At 43.1% G+C, this 19,306-nt stretch overlaps 1 protein-coding gene across 2 annotated transcripts in view; it reads left to right on the forward strand.

Moving 5' to 3' along the window:
- Positions 1-19,306, forward strand: part of LOC138246453 (putative methyltransferase DDB_G0268948) — a 162,733-nt gene that overhangs the window by 124,261 nt on the left and 19,166 nt on the right. For both annotated transcript variants that reach the window (XM_069201069.1, XM_069201070.1), the window contains exon 7: positions 12,796-12,933. In XM_069201069.1, the coding sequence (XP_069057170.1) occupies positions 12,796-12,933 (138 nt within the window). The remainder of the gene's footprint in view (positions 1-12,795; positions 12,934-19,306) is intronic.

A 19,306-nucleotide genomic window follows, 5' to 3' on the forward strand; every position in this document is an offset into this window, starting at 1 on the left:
AAATGTGATACCTTGTATCTCGTGAAGATATGCCACTTTATTTTGCTTCATACATTGTGAAATAATAAAGAAATGTATTGAAAAACAAATGGTGTGTTAAAACTTGGGAAAAGAGAATCAGCACCATATTTTATTAGATATGGTGCTGTCCTTCTATCTCCCTTTCATGCAACATAGTGCTTTACAGCAATTTTGCTTCCTGCTTTGCATGAAGCAATAGGATATTTGTCCAAATATGTCTGATCTTTAAGTTTAGAAGTCCAAAGTGCTTATGTACACCAGTCATTTAGCCCCACAGTAATGGAAGAAAGCAGCAAGCCCATGACCATGTATTATAAGAAGTAATATTGTATTGTAAAAGAATCTTGCAAGTTACCTCACTGTTCAGTAACCTTGTAATGTTTTGCAATTATTAAAAAAAGTAGTGCTTATTGATATCATTCATACCCAAATTATGTAGCTCTGACCATCACTGTCTGCTGGATACAGGCCAGCAGATAGTGGGCGTCAGTGTTACAGCACTTCACAAGCTTGCCTGAAGCAATTATTCCTTGATTAACTGATTAATTGGTGTTGATGTCTTTCGGGGTCACATATTGGAGCCTGCCCCTTCCTGGTTAAATTATGCCAGTGAAAGGGTTTGACACATTGGAGATTAACCTCACACTAAGGGTTTGTAATTTACACCCCAGAGTAAGTATATTTGTTCTTTCTTAATTACCACTGGTGGCCACATCCACTGTGGTGCTGCATCTTTACCTTTGGAGCAGTGTACATATCACAAATAGTTATCTAGCCACCACAGATGCCCCAATATCAACAATGTCCTTATGTGACCACCATATATTGGTGAGGCTTGAAAGATCATATATAACTGAATCACAAAACGTTGTTCGCTATAAACACACACATATTCACACCACTGTCACTATTTGTCTTTACTGCTTCTTGGTTGTGTTTTTTTCTTTTCTGATTTGGGGACATATTTCACACACTTTTTGTATGATAAATGGACAGTGTTCTTTGGTGAAGATTCTATGATAAAAAAGTATCCTTATATAATATCAAGAGTCGGTCTTCTGTTCAGCTATGAATGTTAGCAATAATTGCATATATTTAATTAATTATTGTAATTTGGTTATGAATGATATCAATAAGAATTAGTGGGCATATTTAACAAAGTTTTACATTACCACTGTCCACACAAGATAGCGCAAGGGTGAAACAAAACCTAGATGACATTTATCAAGGTAATCCCGACCACCACGAGTGGCGCTGTAGTGCTTGCCAAATCTGGAGTGACACAAGGTAGCGCTATTCAGACTCAGGAAGGAATTCCATAGGTGGAGCATGGGTGTTCTCACACATCCACCCATCAATTTTGGAGCATTCCCAGATTTATCATTAGTGGCAGACCTGGGAATGCTACACTTTCCCAGGGCATGCGTAGTAAGGAGAAATATCTTTATTTGTACTTGTTTTTTTCTTTCTCGAAGGATTTTCTTGTGCAGAAGGGTGTCTGTAGGAGGCTGGCCTGGTATTTGGTGTTTACATATGGTACTTACACCTTATACCAGGTCAATGTATCCCTTATTAGTGTACTGTAGTAAGTGCCTAGAAGCCAGGTTCTCTAGAGGTAGCTGTGGATGAGCAGCCAAGGCTTATCTAGGAGACATGCAAAGCTCATGAAATACTACTGAAGTCACACAGTACTTACAAACATGAAAGAAAACACTCACTGTTACAAAAATAAAAAGTACTTTATTTTGGTGACACAAATACCAAAAATACCGTAGAGACTATACTCCCTTAGGAGGTAAGTAATACACCCATTATATATGCTAGTGTGCATAAAAACAGCTAGAAAACACTGCAATTAGTGAAAATCACAACAGATAGAAATGGTCCTAGGGGGAGCACAAATCATATACTAAGAAACTGGAATGCGAAAGTCGCTCCCCCACCTAGGTAAGTGTAGTGTGTAGAGGGGAGCTGGGACTACTAGGAAAGCCCAAAGGTAAGTACCACAACCCACCACAGCAACAATTAAAGCAGGAGTAAATCAATGAAAATTACCCAGATCACACAGAGTAGAGAAGAAGAATTATGCAAAGCCCAGAAGAGTTTGCAAGACACCAACAGTGGATTCCCGGACAAGAGGACCTGTGGAAGAAGGGGACCAAGTCCAAGAAGCATAGCAGAGTCCAATTATTATTACCCACCAGGCTGAAGGTCCAAGAGGTGAGCCACTGGTGAAGAAGAAGAGTCAGCACTGCTTCCAAGAAGATGAAGTCGGGTTCCTGGAGGATGCAGGTGATGTTCCATGCCAGAAGGAGTATTGTAGTTGGGTTTGGTCTTTTGGTTTCCGTCAACAACCCGTAAAACTCACGGTTAGCTAAAGGTAAAGCTGCAGGGGACCAGGAAGGACCAGGTGGACTCTATACACAGAAGGGGGAGTCACAGGGGGCCCTCAACAACACAGAGAGCCCACAGATGCCCTGGCAGCACCCAAAGGAGTCGCACAGGATGGGGACAGGAAATTCGCAGAAGAGGCCAATGCAGCAGTACATAAACGACAGCAAAGGCTTACCTCCTCCCAAGTTGGACAGCTGGAAGAAAGGACCGTCAGGACCACTTCAGTTCACGACCTGTGATGCAGGATCCATGCTGCTCAGCAGGAGAGAGGATCCACACAGCCGGTCGTTGTTGCAGTTGGTGCCTGCAGAAGCAGGGGAATGACTCCTTCAACCCATGGGAAATTCCTTCTTCCTTCTGATGAAGACTGAAGATGGGCTGTCCTCCTTGAATGCACTACTGGGGAAGATACAACGTTGCAGGAGGCGTCTTGCTTCTTTGTTGCAGCTTGTAGGGTCCTGAAGAATCCAGATGCAGTTTCTTTAGTCAGAAGTCAAAGTGGAGGTTACAGAGGATTCCTGCTGGAGTCTTGCAATCCGAATCTGAGGAAGCACCCAAGAGAGCGACTCTAAACAGCCAGAAAGGGGGATTGGTCACCTAGCTGGGTGACCACCTATCAGAAGGGGGCTCTGATGTCACCTGCTGGCACGGGCCACTCAGATGCTCCCGGAGTTACCGGTAACCTTGAATCCAAGATGACAAAACCCAGGGACTCTCTGGTGGAGCTCCGAGCACCCCTGGGGTGGTGATGGACAAGGGAGTGGTCACTCCCCTTTCCTTTGACAGTTTCGTGACAGAGCAGGGACTGAGGTTCCCTGACCCTGTTACTCCTTTTTTCCAATGGGAGGGGTTGTAACACCCTTCTCCTAACGGAAATCCTCTGTTATGCCTTCTTGGGCTCACACTTCTCAAGCAACAAGAGGGCAGAAACCTGTCTAGAAGTTGGCAGCATCTTGGGCTGCCTGGAAACCCTCGGAAGACTGTAATGGCAATACTGGGGGTCCTCTAAGGAGCCCCCGAGTGCATGGATTCATACAACCAATACTTGCAAAAGCATTGATGTATACTTCCAACATGTTTGATAAAAAACAATTATATTTGGAGTTACCATTATGTAGCTGGACATTAGTGTTGACCTATGTCCAGTACATGTGTAAAATGGCGTCCCCTGCACTCACGAAGTCTGGAAAAATGGGCCTGGAGTTCATGGAGGGACCTCTGCTAGTGCAGGGGTGCCCTCACACACAGGTACTTTGCACCCTGCCCTCTGGCTTGAAAGCCTGCCATAGGGGTGACGTATAAGTGACATGGTGTAGTGGAAAATGGGAGTGAAAGGGTGCTTGCACCTTTTCACGCAGGCTGCAATGGCAGTCCTGCTGAACCCTTTGCATGGACTCCCTATGGGTGGCAGAATAACTGCTGCAGCCCATAGGGATCCCCTGGAACCCCATTGCCCTGGGTACCTAGGTACCATATACTAGGGGCTTACATGGGGGCCCCAGTATGCCAATTGTGCAATGAAATACAGTGATAACAGTTACCAGCAACTATATTTAAGGGAGAGAGCATAACTACTGGGGTCCTTGTTAGCAGGATCCCAGTAGACACAGTCAAATACACTGACAAACAGGCCAAAAGTGGTGGTAAACAAGCTAGAAAGAGGCTACATTCCTACAGTGTCCCTCTCTGCAGAAAATCAATCAAGACAGGCACTCTTGCACTATGGAGCAGCAGTGAATGCATTGGTGCTAGGAAGCCAAAAGTGCACCACTGCAAGGAGAGAGCGTGAATGTGAATTGTTAGAAAATGGGATCTGTGTTTGGCAGTCAGGTTATCCCCCATCCAAGCAAGGACCCTCACAGAAGTCAGGATAAAGGAGAATCACCCTCAGTTAACCGCCGTTCACCCCATAGGTCGCTTGAGATGAGCAGGCAGGCACAATGTGTAAAGTATTTGTACCAACACACACAGTAATACAGTGAAAACACAACAAAATGGACACCACACCAGCTTAGAAACATAGGTAATATTAATCAAAATCAAACAAAACCAAAACAGCAAAAATCCAACATACACAAGTCAAGATATGAATTTTTGAAAGAATAAGAGTCTTAGGGCCAGATGTATCAAAGGATTTTACTTATCGCTACCCTTTACCGGAACCCACCCATCAACACCACCGACACTGGTGCGTCTGCCTGCAACTTTAGGCAATGGGTCGACACCTGTGCCAATACTCTTGCCCCAAGCAAGAATCCCTCCAACAGATGCACTGACATAAAGGCATTCTGGTTTACCGCCGACCTCCACGAAAATAAGCAAACCTGCTGAAGACTCGAAAGAAAGTGCTGCAAGATCAGACTCTGTACAACCACACAGCCTTAAAAAAACGCCATCTGCAAACACCACCAACTCATCTGAGCTGCCAAGAGAACGCCTTCTAAGAATTGAATCAACAGCAATGCACACAGCCACAAGGAGCTCTTCAACATCGTGAAGGAACTCTCCAACCCCAGCTCCAACACCAACGACATCCCGCCACCCCAAGACCTCCGCGACTCCCTAGCCTCCTACTTCCACTGAAAGATTTCAGACATTCACTACATCTTCAGCACCCAGACCCCACCGGCAACCACCAACACCACATATTCACCTCCGACCAACCTCCTGCTCTCCTGGACCCCTGTCAACAACACCATCAAATCATGAACACCATCCACTCCGGCACTCCATCTGACCCCTGCCCTCACCACATCCTGAACAAAGCAAGCTCCATCATCGCACCCCAACTACGGAAGATCATCAACAGCTCCTTCGAGTCTGCCGCCTTCCTGTAGAGCTGGAAACATGCCCAGATCAACGCCCTCCTCAAAAAACCCACGGTGGACCCAAAATACCTCAAGAACTTCCGTCCTATCACCCTACTCCCGTTCCCGGCAAAAGTCATTGAAAAGGCTGTCAACAGACAACTAACCCACTTCCTCGAGGAGATCTGCACCCTGGACCCTTCCCAATCCAGATTCCGCAGCAACCACAGTACCGAAACCACCCTCATTGCCGCCACCGATTACATCAGAACCATACTGATAATTAATACACCAAGCACTCATCTTCAATATAATAATCAAAATCACAAATGAGTCCCAAATTGAATCCAGATATTCTTCTTTATTGCTTCTTCTCCATTCCACTCCAGCCAAGCCACCTCATGTTTCATAAGGGTTATATCAACCCTCAACTTCCTCCGGGCTTCCTGTGGCTGTCAATAAGACACATTATATATATATATATATTTTTCAGTCTACTCACCAAAATATATCTATATGAGACAACCATAAAACTTGTGCATTATACTTTCTTAAATATTGGTCAATTGGTGGGAGCCATTCTACTTTAATATGTGTTTTAACTTTAATCCATAAACTTATAATTTTATATTTTAAATACCCCTTATACCTTCCAAAATTATTTATCTATATGTTCTTAGTATTGTGTCACAACTCATTTGTGCTTCAAACATGCACACACAAGTGAAATTCCCAATCCCATAATTGTGTATTAATTTTGTCTATCTGTGTGAAATCCATATCTCACTTAAGCCATAGTATCTGTTTCGTTATTCTTATATCTCCAAGTGTTTCCTTTTTCTATATGTTGAATTCCTCCCACATTTTCCGTTCAAATTGCACCGGTCTAATTTCTGTATGTCAATAAAACCACATTGAATAGTTGTTAACTTTTCCTTCCCTTATCTCTATAATTAGGAACTCATTATATAAAAACCTCTCCTCCATTCGCTTACCTCCTTTTCACTTACTTGTTAAATTATCTCCCTTATTAAGGATGCTTCCTAAACAATGTTCGAAGCGTATCCTAAAAATAAATAGTACATGCCTCAATGAAAATACGAGCCCTGTCTGGTAATTATTTTCAATAACTTCACCTTCCTTCCTCATGAACACCATTACACTCACCTCTATCCTCTAACGAGTTTACTTCTGCACCACAAGTACGTTAGTGGATAATCAAACAGAGTCCGTTTACTTCCTGATTGTTTAAGTCCGCTCCTACTTGAAATAGAAAGCGGACTTCAGTGTAACCGTGACTACTTTAATAGACTCCCCAACGGAGTCCGTCTTCTTCCTTCTCAAATAACTACTTGCTCCTGCCGAAAATAGAAAGAGGATTACCTATCTCATGTGATTAAATATATAAAGCTCCACACTGTACCTTTTCTTTATCATTCTTATTGTAAATACTTGTCTCATATAAAATCTTCCTCCACAACCACTATTAAGTCTTTACCTATTACGATATATCTCAAATAGATACCCGCTCCTGCTAACAGTAGAGGGAGGGCTATCTATCTCATATGGCTGAATATATTATATTCCACATTGTACCTTTTCTTATAATTAATGCCATAAATGCCTGTCTTTTCATATCATTGTCAATTACGATTATTATGATGAATAATTCAATATTATACACTAGATGCTCAGTTCAAATGTCTACTATTTATATTTTATTCAACATCTAAAGGTAATTTAGCATCTGTCCTTGTAAACTAACCCTTCTTATAAGAGTTATTCTTGTGTTATAAAAGGATGATCTATATGAGTTAATAGCTTAATCTCAACATTAATATCTCATATAAAGGTAAACTACACTCTCTTTACTATATCAGCCTGTCAATAAATTCATCAACAATTGTTTATAAAGCTAGATATTGTCTACCAATCTATAATAATTCCATAATTGAATACTCTCTACATTCGATTATTACTCTCTTCTTCCCTAATCATTTTTCTTAACAATGATCAATTATATTTATAATTCAACTTGTGTGTACATTGCTTGTTACAAAAATTACTTACAAATCCAACCCCAATCCAGCCTATTATCTTTCTCCTGAAAAATAAAGAATGAAGTTCATAATCTGTGTTCAATCCACATTCTACTGCTCTTAATCGCATAATCCATAAGGACTCTTTCCTCCTTCATGCTACTTCTCTGTTTCCTCCTAGGGATTTTTCCCTATATATTCAAAAACAAAAAAACAAAAAAATCCATTATGCACATTTTGTGCAGAAAAATGCTCATTTGCATTGCAATAGGATATCGTTCATCATCTTGTCTAATTGCCCTCCAATGTTCTGCAATTCTAACCCTGAGAGGGCAAAGTGTACTACCTATATACATTTGTTCACATATGCAGACCAGCATGTATATTACATGAGTCGTGTACAATTTATGTATGTTTGAATTATATACCTCTTATTTCCATAACTATGAAAATCCTTTGTTGCTTGCCAAGCCCATTTACATACCCCGCAACTTCCACATTTGAAGAAACCTTTATTTTGTGTATCCAACCAATTTGTCCCCATTCTTTTATTCGGATAGCTGGGGCAAAAACAAATTACCCAATATTTTCCCTTTATGATATGTAGCTATTGGTTTCCTCATTATATATTTTCTCAATATCTGATCTTGCATTAGAATATCCCAATGTTTTCTCATGCTTTTTAACAATATAGCTGAGCTTTCTGTATAATCCAAAATTATTCTTATTTTCTTTTCTCTCTCTATAAAATTCATGTTTGTTTTTAATCCTAAAGTTTGTTCCCGGGAAATCCGAGTTGCTTTTCCCAAAGAGTTCTTCACAATCTCTTCTTTATATCCTCTAGCTAAAAAGCGTTTTTCCATATCCTGTATAAATTCGTAAAATTCTTTATCTATACTGCAATTCCTTCTCGCTCTTATCGTTTCTCCATATGGTATTGCTTCTATCTGGCACAACAAATGTGCACTTGTGGCATACAATATTGATTTACACGATGTCAGTTTCCAATATAGTTTACTTTCTATCTTAATATTCTCCACGTACAACTCTACATCTAACAATTCTATACAGGTTAAACTATATTGATATTTAAATTTCATATTCACCCTAATGTTATTTAGAAAATCACAAAACTCCTTTAATTTCTCTAAAGAACCAGTCCATAGCATTAAGCAATCATCTATATATCTTCCCCAATAAAGGATATCTGTATGCCATTCTGCAGCTACACGTCCCCATATCCAGGTCTCCTCGAACCAGCTCATGAATAAATTTGCATACGAGGGAGAAAATCTCGAACCCATCGCCACTCCTTGTTTTTGCCTAAACCATTAATCATTAAAGAGGAAATAGTTATGATTAAGAATTAGTTCCATTATTTCTATCAACATATCTGTATGTTCCATTAAACTTGCTGACCTCTTATTCATCATGAATTTGATCAGAACCATACTGGACAACGGATAAACCACGTCCCTCATCCTCCTGGATCTCTCAGCTGCATTCAACACCATCTGCCACCAAACCCACGCTCGCACCTCAGCAATGCAGGAATCCGGGACAGAGCCCTCGACTGGGTCACCTCCTTTCTCACCGGCAGAACTCAGAGAGTCCTCCTCCCCTTATTCCGCTCAGAGGCCACCAAAATCTTCTGCGACGTACCCCAGGGTTCGTCCCTCAACCCGACCCTCTTCAATGTCTACATGGCCCCGCTCGCTAACATTGCCCGATCCCACAACCTCAACATCATCTCATACGAAGATGACACCCAGCTGATCCTCTCCGTTACCAAGGACTCCGCCAAGACCAACCTCCACAAAGGAATGAAGGCCATTGCCAAATGGATGAAGAGCAGCCATCACAAACTCAATTCTGACAAGACGGAAGTCCTCATCTTCGGCTCCACCCCCTCCGCATGGGATGACTCCTGGTGGCCTGCCACTCTCTGAGCCGGTCCGGCTCCCACCAACCATGACCGCAACCTAGGATTCATCTTGGACTCCTCGTTATCCCTGACCCAGCAAGTCAATGCTATCTCCTCCTCCTACTTCTACACCCTCTGCATGCTCCGAAAGATCTACAAATGGATACCCACCCAAACCAGAAGAACACTTACTCAAGCCCTTGTAAGCAGCAAACTGGACTACGGCAATGCCCTCTACGCAGGAACCACAGCCAAACTTAAGTAGAGGCTGCAACGCATCCAGAATGCCTCCGCATGCCTCATCCTTTGAGATCCACTGCCACTGCCACATCACAGACCACCTGAGAAAACTGCACTGGCTCCCAGTCAACAAGAGAATCACCTTGAAACTCCTCACCCACGCTCACAGAGCACTGCACAACACCAGACCAGAATACCTCAACAGACGGCTCTCCTTCTACAACCCACCCCGGCATTTCCGGTCTGCCAACCTCGCCCTTGCAACCATCCCATGCATCCGCAGAACTACAACCGGCGGTAGATCATTCTTGCACCTCACCGCCAAAACGTGGAACACTCTTCCCACCCACCTGCACAAGACCAAAGACCTCCTTACCTCAAGAAACTTCACAAAACCTGGCTGTTTGAACAGTAGCAGCATCTCCCCTCTCCCCCCATCCCCCTCCTCAGCACCTTGAGACCCTCACGGTTGAATAGTGCGCTTTACAAATACGAATCAGTAAATTCCACCATTTGGGAATGCAAAATCGCCTCTCATGATTTATAAAAGGAATTTGCAGTGCAATTTTAAGGCATCAAAATCTAGTGATCCCTTAAAATTGCGACTCCATTTAGGGAATCACAAATTGAGATTCACTAAATAGGAAATCGCAAATAGGGAATTCCTACTTGCGATTTCCAAGGTACATGTATCATGCATTTCCTAAATGCGAATAGGGCATTTAGGAAATGCAATTACCACCAAATCCAATTTGGTGGTAGCCATGTGCAATTTTAAAAAAGCATCAAAAATAAATTTTTAAAAATTACATGTAGCACACACATGCCCCTTTGGCATCTGTGTGCTTCACATGTCCACTGTTATTTTTTGGGGGTGTATCAAAGGCCCCCAGCACCCTCAGATTTGTACTACCTAATTTGCAAGTTCCTAACAGGAATTTGCAAATTTGAAAATGCAAAACCATTCACACCTATGGGCCTACAGGCCGATGTGGATGAATGGAGTCCCATTCCCTAATTGCGATTAGGTAGTAGCGATTGTGACATTTAAGAAATCGTTATTACCGAATCACAATTTTCATACATCCCATTCTACATTTCTTAAATAACGATTTCTTAAAATTAGCTATTTAAGAAAGGCAAACCGGGAGCTTGATACGTCTGGCCCTTAATCCTTAGAAAACAGTGCGTATGCTGTTGTTACACAAAGCACCTGGTTAGTGTAAAAAACAAAGCCGCACGGGCGAGTGTGCATCGGGAAACGGTAGTGATGCATCAACTCCTTATGAGCAAGTGAGGCCGTGTATCGTTTCCTTCTCCGGTTGGAGATGCATCGTTTTTCTCCACTGCAAGAGAGCAATGTATTGATTTGCAGACGGGGTGCCTCAGGTCCGCACAGAGTCGGGTCGACTTTGACGCCCAGGTACGATGCTTAGAAAATCCTGTTGCACGATGTTAGAAAACCATGCTGCATGGGGTTTGCGTGGTTATCAGCAGCCGCAAGCTGGTGTTGCGTGTCGTTTCTCCAGCTGCGATGAGTTGATCTCCCAATGGTGATGCAGGTGGAGCGTTGATTTTAGCCGCGAAGCTGGCAGCACCTCATTTATCAGCAGCATTGCAGATGGTGCATCGAAAATTGTTCTGCCAACTTCACCTTTCAAGGACCCAGGGACTGGATAGGGCACCACTTGGCAGGGCAGGAGTCTCAGAAGAGAGTCCATGTGCTGGCAAAGGTAGTCTTTGATGACCCTGACACTTCAAAACAGGATGCAAGCTCAGTTCAAGCCCTTGGAGATTCTTCACAAGCAGGAATATACCACAAAGTCCAGTCTTTGCCCCCTTCCACAGGCAGAAGCAGCAACTGCAGTATAGCCCAATAAAGCACAGCCACCGGCAGTGGCAGCACTTCTTCTCAGCTCTTCTCCTTGGCAGAGGTCCCTCTTGGTTCCAGAAGAGATCTAATTTTGAGGGGTTTTAGGTCCACTACACATGCCCCTTTCAGCCTTTGAAGTAGGCAAACTTCAAAGGAAGGTCTACCTTACTTGTAAGATCCTGTCTTGCCCAGGCCAGGCCTCAGACACACTCCAGGGGGTTGGAGACTGCATTGTGTGAGGGCAGGCATAGCCCATTAAGGTGTAAGTGACCACTCCTCCCCTCCCCTCAGCACGAATGGCCCATCAGGATATGAAGGCTACACCCTGGCTCCCTTTGTGTCACTGTCTAGAGGAGAGGTGCAAACATCCCAACTGTAAAACTGACCTAGACAGGGAATCCACAAACAAGCAGAGTCACAGAATGGTTTCAGCAAGAAAATGCCTACTTTCTAAAAGTGGAATTTTCAAACACACAATCTAAATACAAACATTACTAAAAGATGTATTTTTAAATTGAGAGTTCAGAGACCCTAAACTCCATATTTCTATCTGCTTCCAAAGGGAATCTGCACTTTAATAATATTTAAAGGCAGCCCCATGTTAACGTCTGAGAGAGATAGGCCTTGCACAGTTAAAACCACATTTGGCAGTCAGTATTTCACTGTTAGGACATGTAAAACACATTAGTATATGTCCTACCTTAAACATGCACTGCACCCTAGGGCCTACATCAGGGGTGCATTACATGTAAGAAAAGGGAAGGTTTAATTCTGGCAAGTGGGTACACTTGCCAAGTTGAATTGGCAGTTTACTATTGCACACACAGACACTGCAGTGGGAGGTCTGAGGCATGTTTACAGGGCTACGCACCTGGGTGGCAAAACCAGTGCTGTGGGCCCACTAGTAACATTTGATTTACAGGCCCTGGGCACCTCTAGTCCACTGTACTAGGGTCTTACTAGTATATCAGATATGCCAATCATGGGAAGCCAGTTACACATACATTTTACATAGGAGCGCTCACACTTTAGCACTGGATACCAGTGGTAAAGTGCCCAGAGTACCAAAAATAGCAAAAACATTCCAGCTCACATCATCAACCTGGGAAACAGAGGCAAAAAGTTAGAAGACGCAGAGGATGCCAAGTCTAACATGCATGTCTTCATAGATATGGTGCATTCCTGCCCTTTCACACAGCGCATTGCAGCAAGTACCTTGCTGCACTGTATTGGAAAAAATGATAAATATGGCCTTCAGTTTTTTTGTTAATAATTGCTAATCATCCTGGACCAATGGGTATAAGGACTGCTCTTGTTGCATGAATATCTTATAATGTGTTTCTGCCTCTTAGCTCTGTATTTTCAAGGGTACTATCTTATGCTTAATATGAAGCATGTGAAAATGTGTAGCAGCTGCACTTTGGATTTTTCTTAAATTCTTGTATTTACTTAATGCTAAGTGACGTTCGTTGTCATATTGCAATATTTTTTTTACAGAGTTACAAATATCTTGCTGAAGTGTTCCATGTCTCTTACTGCATTCCTGGGGTTCCTTGAATCACTTTTCATGTTCCAGATCTTCTCTAAGAGGGATCCAGAAAAAGCAAACGCTTTCCTTAAAAAATTACAAGAAAGGTAAAGAAATCAACATTTTGTAAGATCACAGTATGAAAATATTTTCTAAATATTTTAGGTGAATCTGTAAGCTTGACTTGTTCAAATGAATCACATACCAAAACTATTACTTCGAAAGAAGGAAGGTGCATCCCTTATGTAAGCACCAGCGTTCTTCAAGATAGCTTTTATTATTCTGAATTGATTTTTTCACAATACTAGACTGCCTCTCTCATCATGATTCCACAATAATCCTTCTCCAAATTCTATCCTATCTCTGGGCCTTAATACCAGCCCCAAAAGTCATTGTTACCAGTTCGAATGGTAACTCCCTCCAGTGAGTCGGAAAATTGCACAATTATGAAGACGACCCTAAGGAACAACTGAGAAATGAATATTAACTGCGTGAACTGCAGTAATTTGGCCTTATTGTTTCCCATTCCCAGCAACATTTTAGAGATATTAGCTCCTTTTAGTGGACATGGCCTCAGAGGAAACTGTCTGGACTTGCAAGTTGACCTTTGTTTTAGTGATCACATGTCCACACTGGAGTTACTGGGATCATCAGAGAACTCACGATAATTCATAATCGGACTCTCTTTCTGCATTTGTAATAATCTGTCACATGTCAGATATTTCTAGAGCTATGCACACCTTTATTATACAAGTTTAATCACTAACATATTTTCAAGATCAACATTTTTATCTATTATGTGCAATTCTCTTTTTACTTGGCATCATCACTCGTACTTGACTTTCATGTAAGGGGCGATAATCAGTTTACTTAAAAAATATTCCAGTTCTCTTCTTTTTTTGCAAATAGGTAAATACTTAGAGCAGGACTCACAAAGCCAATGTATATACTTACACCTGCACATGTACTCCTACCTAAGAGCGTAGAGTCTCCATTTCACCAGTAGTACACTTGGAAAAAGTCAACAGCTGCAGCTTTTCAGAAGTGCTGCACGAAATGACGAACAATTGGATGGCCCAGTAGTGTCAGCGCACTCCGATCCAAATTGTTACAAACTGGACCAACAATAAATAATGGCCATGATTGAGAGCTAAGCAAAGGAGGCAGCAGCCACCGAAACGTTTCCCAAATAGAGGAAATTAAAATCCCTAAAATTACAACTGCATTCTTGAGCAGTCCCAAATGTATCACCGGTGAGTCATCATAGTCCATCAGAACAACTCTTCTTTTATTCTGAAGATTTTCTGGCAGGGCACCAATGTGTTTTGCCACCTGGTAATCACACAAATGACTGACAGCCAGGGATAGAGAAAATATTATCAAATGTGAAATCATTCCTGTAAGGATGAATACTGTGGATAATCTTAATTACTTTCATCAAGGAAAGCAAGTCTGTGTCCACACAACTATCAACCACAGCTTTGGAAAGAACCTAGAGAACACAGTAGGTGTGTGGGATATAGTGAAGTGAGCCAAGCTAAAATACAGAAATAGTACTTGCTGGTCCAGGTGTCCATCGCCTATGTATATTACAGTCTCATAAATCAACAGAACATCATAAACTACAGGAAGGATCTAAAATATCATAAATAATAAAACAGATCTAACCTGCTCAATTGAGGCGAAAATCATCCATCAATCTAATTTGTAGAGCGACCAACATTGTGAGGCAGAACATATTCCTACATCAGATCGAAAGAGAGTGTTTGGGGGAGGGGTAGTGGATATTGGGGAAAGAAGAGGAAAGAAAAAAGGTATCCCAGATGCTCAGGGGAGATTGGTATGCGACAATTGCTATGGTGACCTTGAATAAACTAAGTGGTCCTCACCTTGTTCAAAAATGTAAAAAATATAAATGAGAAGCTCCTCCAATCCCGATTATGCTAGACAATCTGAAAGTATAGAGGATGAATAGTATGAACTACTGCACAGAGGTATACTAGTGTCCTGGATATTAAACAGCCTTAAAATAAAACATTGTCTCTACAAACTCTTGGTGTAAGGGGCAAGAACATGTAACCAAAAGTCTATGTGATCAGTGAGGTAAAAAAATAATTGGGGGACTTATATCTTTGCCCAAAATATTCTAGGACTGTAGTTAGAATTGTAAATACACCTTCTGAATATTACCCACTATTCTGGGACTGGAGTTAGAATAATACATTTGATGTACCAATGTCCACCACGCCTACTGCTGACATAGGGGAGCAGTTCAGGACAAGAAATAAAATAAGAAATATGCTGGCTGTTTTAAGAACACATGCTATAGTAAAAGAAAGAGGACTGGTTGTACACAGTGACAGGACTTAAAATTGTCTGTAGAGCTCTCTATTCTGACAGGAAAATATGTATTCAATGAGAGGGCGGAACAAGCAAAAATAAAAAATTGAGGGAAGACATCATACAAATATTAGAGTAAAAAATGTGGCAGTCAGGTAAATCTAAAGAAAATGAGTCATGCACGCATCAATCAATCAATCAAGCAGTTCTTGTAAAGCGCAGCTACTCACCCGTTAGGGTCTCAAGGTGCTTGGGGGGTGGATGGTAGCATATACCGGTGAGGTGGTTTAAAAAAGCCATGTCTTCAGTTCCTTCGTGAAGCTGAGGAGGGAAGTGGGAAGTGGTTTGTCTGATGTGGATAGGTAGGGCGTTCCAGGCGGAGGCTGCGAGGTGGGAGACGGAGCATCCTCCTGTTCTGGTTTTCCTGATGTGAGAGAGAGCTGGGCTGAGCGTAGAGCCCTGTGGGGTACGTGGAAGTTGAGTCAGTGGTCCAGGTAGGCTGGTCCGGTGTTGTGGAGGGCTTTGTGTGCCTGGGTGAGGATCTTGAAAGTGATTCTTTTCTCTATGGGGAGCCAGTGCAGTGTACGTAGGTGTTGCGAGATGTGGGAGTGTCGGGGTAGGTCGAGGACCAGTCTGGCGGCAGGGTTCTGGATGTTTTACAATTTGTGGGTGAGTTTTTTGTTCATTCCGGTGTAGAGTGCGTTGCCGTAGTCCAGTCTGCTGGTGATGAGGGAGTGTGTCATGGTCTTTCTATGTTGGAGGGGGATCCACTTGAAGGACTTGCGTAGGAGGCGGAGGGTGCGGAAGCAGGTGGAGGTGACTGAGTTGATTTGATGGTTCATGATGAGGTGATTCCGAGGTTGCAGGCTTTGTTGGCGGGTTGTGGGCGGGATTCTGAGGGTGGGTGGCCACCAGGAGCCGTTCCATGCATTGGGTTGTGGGCCCATGATGAGCACTTCTGTCTTGTTGGTGTTGAGTTGAAGGCAGCTGTTTATCATCCAGTTGGCGACTGCTTTTTTGCCTTTGTGGAAGTTGTGTCTGGCCTTGTCGGGTTCGTTGGAGAGGGAGAGGATGAGTTGGGTGTCGTTGGCATAGGAGATGATGTTTATTCCGTAGCCTCTGACGAGGGTAGTTAGCAGGGCCATGTAGACGTTGAACAGCTTGGGGATGAGGGAGGATCCTTGGGGCACTCCGCAGGTGGTGGGTGTGGGATTTGCAAGGAAGGGAGCGAGTCTCACTCATTGTGTTCTGCCAGAGAGGAAGGATTGGATCCAGTCGAGGGCCTTGTCTCTGATGCCGGCTTCATGGAGTCTTCTTATCAGGGTGTTATGAGAGACTGTGTCGAAAGCCACCGAGAGGTCTAGTCGGAAGAGAGCCTCCGTCTCTCCCTTGTCCAGTAGGGAGCGGATGTCATCTGTTGCATCCAGGAGGGCTGTTTTGGTGCTGTGGTTTGACCTGAATCCTGATTGGGAGATGTTGAGGATGTTGTGGTCTTCTATAAACGTGGCGAGTTGACTGTTGACTGTTTTTTCATTTACTTTTGCAGGAAATGGAAGTAGGGAGATGGGCCTGAAGTTTTTAAGGTCGGTGGGGTCTGCCAAAGGTTTCTTGAGGAGGGGGTTGATCTCGGCGTGCTACTAGTCATCGGGAAGGTGGCGGCAGCCAGTGAGCGGTTGATGGTGAGGCGGATCTTGGGGGCGATGGTGTCTGTAGCTCTGTTGAAGATGTGATGGGGGCATGGGTCCGTGGGGGCCTCGGAGTGTGTGGAGTTCATTGTTTTCAGCATATCTTCAGTGGTGAGGGGTGTCCAGGTGGAGAATGTTGGTTTGTTGGTATAAGGGTTTGGTAGAGGGAGTTCTGTGCATAGGTTGTCCTTGCTGAAACTGTCGTAGATGGTCTTGTTTTGAGGTGGAAGTAGGTGTTGAGTCTGTCACAGAGGCCGTTGTTTCACGGTTGGGTTGATCAGTGAACTGCTCTGCCACCTCGTAGCTCCACTGAATGGAGTTGTTGTGAAGATTTTAACCTTCAGATTTTTTTTTTTTCTTTTAAGTCAAAAACCTTCAGTGGGACAACACTGCAGGTTTTAGCTGATGAGGGTGCCATAAGGCATGATTCATTCACCTAGAGGTACCGCTAAACAGGATCTGGTGTTGCAGAGAAGAACGTAGCAGGAACAACAGTGAAGTCAGACCGACCAGTGATGGACCTTGGGGGGTCAGGCTGGCAAGTAGGTCTTCTGTCTGTTGTCAGGGTACATTTTGATGATAAACTTTCAAAGTCCCATCTTTTAGGCTTAGGCATGAGCAGCACCTCTATCACCAATTCCAACGATCCTAAACCTGGGAGGTACAACTTGGGGGGGAGTTAGGACTCACACCAGCAAAGTCCATGTGCACAATGCAACATCTCTGGAGCTCTTTATGTCGCTCTAGCTCACACAGGGGCCAGTCAACTAGCTCTTGGTGTCACTTCTGGTGGGCCTGGGTTCAAGGAGATGGTCTAGTTCTTCTCAAGCAGCAAGGCAGTCCTCTAAGGTACAGTGCTTGTGAATTCATCCAAAGGTCCACAAGTGTACTTAAGAATGGTTCAGGAGGTCCAATATCTATACCTGCTGTAGGTCTTTGAAGTGGGGGAAATTTTTAGGCGAGCCCCACATCTGTTTCTTGAAAGTATTTCCCTTTCCCTGCCAAGGCTCCAAGAAGTCAGTAGTGAACAAAAACAGTGTTGGGTTCCTTTGTGTGTGTTGGAGGCAAACACTTGTAAGTGGGGCAGGGAATAGCTACGTCCCCATCAAGTCTGACAAGACTGCTCATACCACAACAATTAGTCCCTCTTTATCTCACTGTCAGAAGAATACACACAACTCAATAGCAGAGCCATTCAAAGTTATGTGACTCAGAATGCAGACATCAGGCACCAAATGGTAAAGACAACACATTGTTTAGGAGTAGCATTTCCAGAGTTCTGAATTAAAATCCAACTATTCTGTAAAAAATGTGGTTGCTGGTAGACTGGGGTGTGAACATTGGTCAAGCAGCAACCGCACTTCTTGTCAGGATACCCCCTGTGCTCAACCCCTTGTAGCCTGGAACAGAACAGTCGGGCAATGTGTAAAGTATTTGTTCAACACTTCAAACAGTAAAATAATCGAAACACACCACAAAAAGGAGCCCACAACAAAGTTAGGAAAATAAAATAGGTTTTAATAAACTAAACAAGACCAAAATGACAAAAATCCAATTAGTAGAACAGAAGATATTGAATTTTAAAGCACTAAGGCCCTCATTATGACCCTGGCGGTCGGCCGTAATATGGTGGAAAGTACTGCCAACAGGCTTCAGGTACTTTCCACCATATTGCTGAAGCCAAACCACCAATGTACCACACCCACCGCCACGGCGGTAACAGCCGGCGGGCTGGAGACACTGTACCGCTGGTGGAATTATGACCCCGCCTACCGCCATGGTTTTCGTGGCTTTCTTACCAATGTGGAATAGATGGTTTTGCATCAGAAAATGACACTAGCCTGGTTTAATTGCGAAAAGAACTATGAAAACAATGATTTATAATCCCATGTTAAAAAATTCTAAATTTAAAACTGCAAGTGCCAGAATGCATAGTGATGTTGAATAAAAAGCTATAGCCAGCTGGGGGTTTCTCAAATGATGGTGGATGAGTGTAGATGTATGCGCAAATGTGCACACCACTTGGTCAAATGTACCATGATGTAACTCTAAATGTGATAAAGTACAGAATTTCAAAGTGCTGCCACGTGCATTTGAATAATGTTAATGTACTTAAGATGAATATTTTTAATCTGATAGCCATGATTTGAGAGTTATATAGGTTGCTGAGAAACCTGCAGTATCAAAAATGCTTTTAGAAGACCAAGTATTTTTATTTTACCAACTGATGCAAAGCACATTGTGCCTGGGATCCCTTTCACTAAAATTGTAGTGGTGCCGGTATATGTTTTTTCACCTGTCTAGGAGAATTCATAGACATCTGTGTAAAGAGGTCAGCCCAGGGACTCTACACCATGGAAAACAAGATGCGGATGGGTCAATGGCCAAATTTCTCACTTTCTGAGTCTGAGGCAGGCAACACAAGCACCCAGGGCCAGTTTTAGCATTGCTAACC

This window comes from Pleurodeles waltl, chromosome 7, assembly GCF_031143425.1.
Source record: "Pleurodeles waltl isolate 20211129_DDA chromosome 7, aPleWal1.hap1.20221129, whole genome shotgun sequence".
NCBI lineage: Eukaryota > Metazoa > Chordata > Amphibia > Caudata > Salamandridae > Pleurodeles > Pleurodeles waltl.